At 47.4% G+C, this 6,514-nt stretch overlaps 1 protein-coding gene across 1 annotated transcript in view; it reads right to left on the minus strand.

The window, feature by feature from the left end:
* Positions 1–2,131: 2,131 nt before the first annotated feature.
* The window catches only part of TMEM221 (transmembrane protein 221), a 7,743-nt gene continuing 3,360 nt past the window's right edge, over positions 2,132–6,514 (minus strand). Inside the window, exon 3 of the mRNA XM_012809475.1 lies at positions 2,132–2,601. Coding sequence (XP_012664929.1) covers positions 2,132–2,601 — 470 coding nt within the window. The remainder of the gene's footprint in view (positions 2,602–6,514) is intronic.

The following is a 6,514-nucleotide window of genomic DNA, read 5'->3' on the forward strand; positions in this document are numbered from 1 at the left end:
AAGAATTGCTGAAGCCCAGGATTTGGAGGTTGCTGTGAACTGTGATGCCATGGCACTCTACCAAGGGCGATAAAGTAAAAAAAAAAAAAAAAAAATTCTGTAGAGATGGGGTCTTGCTATGTTGCCCAGGCTGTTCTTAGACTCCTGGCCTCCATCTTCCAAAGTACAGGGATTACAGGCATAAGTTTATGTTCCTGGACCTGCACTCTACATTTTGTATCCCCCTCCCTAGGTCTGGCCCTGGGGATGAAACTGGTATCTTCTGCTCCTGACCTGGGGTGGAGACCCCAGGGGTCTCACTCCTCATCCCTTGGCCAGCCCGGAATGAGACAGTCAATGCCAACAGGAAGGTGGAGTCTTTCTTTCTTGCCCTTTTTCCTTCCCCATCCTCAAAGAGATCCCAGAGTCCTGTTCCATTCTAGAGCTCGCTCAGAAACTAGAGCCTCCACTGTTTCCTAGGCACTGGCTCTATCCTGAAGACCTGGGTAATTGGATCTTAGAGTTCCAGCTGTGTCCTCAGTTTCTTTATCTGTGAACCAGTTATCCTGGGTATTAACTGAGACCACTAAGCAGAAAAAGACTGATCTATTTTATCCTTAGTCAGTATTTATCATGCTGGCCTAGAGCCTCTGTTTACCAGATGCCCACAAGTGTCAGGCCCCATTTAGGATGTGCAGGAACATAGTATTCTCTTCCTTCCACTCCACAGGTGATACAGTTCCTGCATCTTCCCCAAGGGGGCCCAGGAAAGGGGTGGCTGAAGCCAGTGGAGCACCTTCATCTGTGTGTATATGAACATCTGGGTCCCTGCCAGGAGGACCATCACCTCTGCTGGGGGCTGTCACATCTTTGCAAGGTGAGGCCTCAAGCCACTGTGTGGTTGAATTTTCTCCACTTCCCAGGCCCTGGAGTGCCCAAGAGGCCCAGGAAAAGAAAAGCTAGGAGACTTCTAGGGACATGTGTCCATTTGGTGTAGAGGTGGGGGCAGACCATGTCCACTTTAGGGAAATTCATATATGTGAAAGCTGGTGGTCTTGGGATCCTAGACTAGAGCTTATAAAGGGACATGTCCTGTCCATCGCTTGCCCTGCTCCTGTGCTCCCCACTCCTTGCTACAGGCCCACTCACAGATCTGAGCTTGGTCACCCAGCAAGATTGAATGCTAATCAAGTATACAGAAATAGTAAGCATCAGAGTTTATTTGTGGATTTTGCAAGAGAGGAGGCCTCTGGAGACCCCTCTTTTGGTTTTGTGAGCCCCAGAAACTGCCCATTAGGGCAGTGTTCTGCCACCAACCAACCAAAATCAGCACAGAAACGGTTGACATACATTGAGGACCTACTGTGAGAAGAAGATCCTTGGAATGGCTTATAGGAAGTCACGGGTCTCACAGAAGCCTTAGGAGGATGGGGCCCTTCCTGTCTCCATTTTACAGACAAGGAAACTGAAGCCTAGTGGCAAGGCCCTCAGCCAAAGTCCCATAGCCAGGAGTCTGGGTCCAGCCCTCGAGGCACACTCCTGACCTTAGGCTGCTCTGAGCTCCGCAAATGTGAGTTTGAAATGTTCATAGTGTGGGGGGTGCAGCAGGGAATCGCAGAGTCTGAGACTTGTATCGTCAGCAGCTTGGGGGTTACAGGATCTGGGTGGGAATCCTGGGACCCCTGGTAGGTCACTGCTCTCTTGGGGCCTCGGTTTCCTCATCTGTAAAATGGATGGAGACACTTAGAGAATCACTGCCTAAGCCTTGGCCTCCCCTCTTGCCTATAACTGAACCTCATTCATTCCGGGATGGCCATACTTTCCAGCCTCCTCTGCAGCATGGTATTGCCATGTAGCTCTATTCTGTTCAGTAGATGTAAACATAAGGGTTCCAAGGCCTCCCAGGGTGACTTTCAGAGGACATCAAGCCAGTCCTGGCCTCTGCCTTTCCCTCCAAATGAGGAGGTGAAGGCCAGAGCACTGGCAACCATTTTACATCATAAGGCAAACTTGAGGACAAAGCCTGGGAAGTACTGAATGGAATTAAAAAAAACCAAACAAGTCCTACTGCTAGTGCAGGTGAGCCTGGACCTATCTCTATGGTATCCTTTCCTGCTGCCTTACACCAGGCCTCTATCACTGATTTCTCAGTTCACACCAGTGTGGAATCCTTCCCTGTACCCCCTGGCCTGTGGCCCAGCATACTACGCATCTCATGGGTAACCCCATCCCAGTGCCCCATGCTGGCTGACAGTGTCCGATGCATCCGGGGTGCGGGCAGCCTGCTTTCCCAGCCTCCCCCAAGGGCTGCAGGTGCTGTGGCAGTGGCCACAGGTCCAAGGGATTCCCCAGGATCTGGGCAGAATGTATAGGGGGTCTGGTGATGACTACCCTGCTGGGGTTGAGCTCTGGGGCTGGCCTTGGAGACTTCAGCAGGGCGAGTGAGGTCGTCTTCAAAGGATGGTGTGGACAACTCATGGAGTCCACGGCGGGTGGCGCGGGTGGCCCGGAGCAGAGTGTGGGTCAGCACAGCCACCAGGACTACTGCGCCTGAACCGAGGATGGAGGCAGCTGCTGCTCCTGTCTCGATTTCGAAAAGCAGCAAGGCATAGATGGACAGCGCTAGGGAAGGAAACAGCTCTCATTTACCCAGTCCACAAATATTTGCTCTCCAAGCCCTCAGGGAGCTCCACCCACCCCAAGGAGTAATCATTGAAAACCCTGCGACCGGACAGGCACATAGTTTAAGCATCTAATCCTCTCACACTCTACCAATACATCATCACGTGCATTTTACAATAAGGAAACTGGGGCCCAGAGAGGTTAGGGGACTCCTCCATAGCTACGCAGCTGGGAAACGCTGGGTGTAGGATTTTAACCCTAGCAGCCTAACTACAGGGTCTGTGCTCTCAATCACAGGACTGCCTCATGACTGCTCAATAAAAAGGAACCCACTTCAGCAGCCGTGGGTGGGGGTTTTCCTGAGGAGGCGGTATTTGAGCTGAAACCTGCGAGGAAGAAGATCCAGCCCTTGGGAAAGCTGAGGAAGGTGATCCCTGCAGGGGGTACAGCAAATGTAAAGGTCCTGAGGTGGAAACACCCAAGAGTATTTGAGGTTCAGCAAAAACAAAACAAAACCAAACCCAACAAAACATTCAGGAACAGAGCAGTAGGGAGGGGGTAGTGTTGGTGACCACAGGGAGGGACAGTCTGCCCGGGGTTGGGGGAGCCAGCCTTCTCTCCATGCCACTGCCACTGTCCACTCTGGATCCTCGCTTGATAGGGTGCACAAGTTTGCTCTGCACCAGGCTTGAGTGACCTTGAGAGAATCACACTTCTCTCTAACTTCAGCTAATCTCAAGAAGGTGGTCGGCAACTCTGATCTTGAGGACCTGAACTAGCCCTTCCTCATCCTAGCATCCAGTTGGCACACACCATTTTTAGTGGAGTGTCCCGCGGACTGTAGGAGATTTAGCAGCTTTTATCCACTAGATGCCAGCAGCATCCCACCCCCTCTGCTGTTTGGACCACCAAAAATGTCTCTAGACACTGCCAGGAGTCTCCTGAGAGCGGATTCAGCACTACTTCAGAACCGCTGGTCGAGTGCCTACCCGCGTTCGGGCCAGCCAGTGATGCGGTGTTAATGATTGGTGGAAGGATATCACATGACCCAAGCTCAGCCTATCAGAGTCAGTCCTGTGACTTTTCAGCTTGAGCTACTGGGATAGAGGAATTTTCTTCCCTCAGTGGTTGGGCTATTAGCGGTCAAGAAGAACTGGCGGGACTTTCTGATACTTTCTGGGCTATCTTATGCTCCCTCTGATTCTGCAGCCTTGCTTTTGAAGATACCAGACTTTATCATGTGTGACATATTAGAGCAAGGCCAAAGATTTTTGTCTTTTGGTCTAAACATTTTGAAAGGGATTTTATAATTATTCTTTTGGCTTTGGCTAGTAATGAATGGTTGATTTGGCTGGACAGGCTTTGGAATTCTTGCTGAATGAGGTCACCTAACCTCAAAAAGAATCTAAATGGGAGGTGAATGAATTCTCAATTTTATGCTTAATGAAGCTGATATAATGATACTTTTTGTTTTTGCCTTTTATAAGTTTTCTTGTATTTTAGAATGAGGTTTTTATTTTTTTTTTCTTTTTGAGGCAGAGTCTCACTCTGTTGCTCAGGCTAAAATGCCATGGTATCAGCCTACTTCACAACAACCTCAGACTCCTGGGCTCAAGAGATCCTCCTGCCTCAGCCTCACAAATAGCTGGGACTACAGGTGCCCTCCGTGACGCCCAGAAAATTTTTCTTTTCGTTTTTAGTAGAGATGGGGTCTCACTCTTGCTCAGGCTGGTCTAGAACTCCTGAGATCAAGTGACACTCCCACTTCTGCCTCCCAGAGCATTTAGATTACAGGTGTAATCCACCACACCTGGCCAAAATAATGATATCTTATTCCAGGAGTGCCCAACTTTTTCCCCCCTCTGCCTTATATTGGAAGAATAAGAGTTGTTTTTGGGCTACATGTTAAATGCACAAACACTAGCAAAAGCTGATTAGTGAAAAAAAAACCCCAAAAAACAAAACAACAACAACAAAAAAAACAGTCTGTGCATACTTTTTGTGATATCCAACACCACAGATAAGCAAAAAAAGTCCCCAGAAAATCAGCACGTGACCCATGGGTCATGGATTGGACCCCTGTCTTATTCTTTCCTCAGGTTGTAGACATCGTGTCAAAAGTGCTTACAGGCTCAGTGTAGTGACTTGCGACTTTAATCTCTGCACTTTGGGTGGGTCACTTGGGTCCAGGAGTTTGATACCAGTTTAGGTAACATAGCCAGGCCCCCATCTCTTAAAAAAAAGTAGTGCTTACAGGGTGGCGCCTGTGGCTTAGTGGGTGGGGCACTGGCCCTATATACCAAGGGTTCAAAGGCTGGTTCAAACCCAGCCCAGGCCAAACTGCAACAACAACAAAAAATAACCGGGCACTGTGGTGGGCACCTGTTGTCCCAGCTACTCAGGAGGCTGAGGCAAGAGAATTGCCTATGCCCAGGAGTTGGAGGTTTCTGTATGATGCCATGGCACTCTACCAAGGGCGATATAGTGAGACTCTTCTACAAAAAAAAAAAAAAAATAGTGCTTACAGATACAAGCATCATTCTCAGAGAAAAGCCCACTCGGGATAACAGATGAAGTGAAGTGAGAGGCATTTCTGCTAACCTCTATGATCACCTGGATGCAGCCACACTTGAGGCCAACTATCACTTATCATTTTGGATTTATGAGCCCCCCCTTCACTCTTCTTTTTAAAATGTCCATATCTGGAGCATTTTATTAAATCACACAACAAATGTTGTGCAGAATTTCCTGTGCTTTAATTATATACAAATTCCCACAATGGACTCTAGGGTCATGTCTCATAAAAAATATTGTACATACATGTATTTGTTTCTTTATTTTGAGACAGGGTCTTACTCTATTGCCCTGGGTAGAGTGCAGTGGCATCATCTTAGCTTCCTGCAACCTCGAACTCTTGGGCTTAAGTGATCCTCCTGCCTTGGCCTCCCAGAGTGCTAGGATTATAGGCATGAGCTCTCAGGCCTCGTCTCAAGTACATTTTTTAAAAACTTCTATTTCTGTACTGTGGCACTAAGAAAAAAATAATAATAGCCAATCTCTTCTTTCTCATTCAGTTGTATATTATTTCTTCTGGTAAAACACCTCGTTTACAGGGCCAGCAGGGAACTATGTATGATTCAGCATTGGGTCTGCAGCATAGTCAACACATTTTAAAAATTATTATTATCATTAACACTTTTTTTTCTTTAGAGACAGGACTTCTCACTTTGTCATCCATGCTAGAGTGCAGTGGTGTAATCGTAGCTCACAACAACCTCAAACTCCTGGGATCAAGAGATCCTCCTGCCTCAGCCTCCAAAGTAGTTGGGACTATGGGTGTGCACCACCATGCCTGGTTAATCTTTAAATTTTTTATAGAGATGGAGTCTCACTATGTTTCCCAGGCTGGTCTTTAACTCCTGGCCTTAAGGGATCCTCTTGCCTCAGTCTCCCAAAGTGCTGGGATTAGAGCTGTGAGCCACCACACACAGTCAACACATTTTTTTTGAAGATTAAAACTAAACATAAGACATCAGGAGTCTCTTTAAAGACACATGATGATTTTGTTCCTTTATCAACAAGAACGGATGACAAAGTTAATCTAAGATAAGTTATTACAAAGTAGGAAGGAAAGACAGTGTGGTATGTTCTTCTGGCACCTGGGGTATTATTTTTCACTCTGCTTCATGGTTTGGGATATAAAATTGCATTTTTGGTTTATAAAGTGTAGAGTTGTTGTTTTTCTCTTAAGCAATTTCTTAAGCTGGAAGCTTTGATATTTGTAAGCAATTTTTAGTCATCCCAACATGTGAAATGCTCTCTTTAGAAACCATCCAGGCTGGGTTGGTGCCCATGGCTCAGTGATTACGGTGCCAGCCACATACACCAAGGCTGGCGGGTTTAACCTGGCCCC

Source organism: Otolemur garnettii, unplaced genomic scaffold (genome assembly GCF_000181295.1).
Source record: "Otolemur garnettii isolate 467f Iridium unplaced genomic scaffold, OtoGar3 scaffold00105, whole genome shotgun sequence".
In the NCBI taxonomy this organism is placed as follows: domain Eukaryota; kingdom Metazoa; phylum Chordata; class Mammalia; order Primates; family Galagidae; genus Otolemur; species Otolemur garnettii.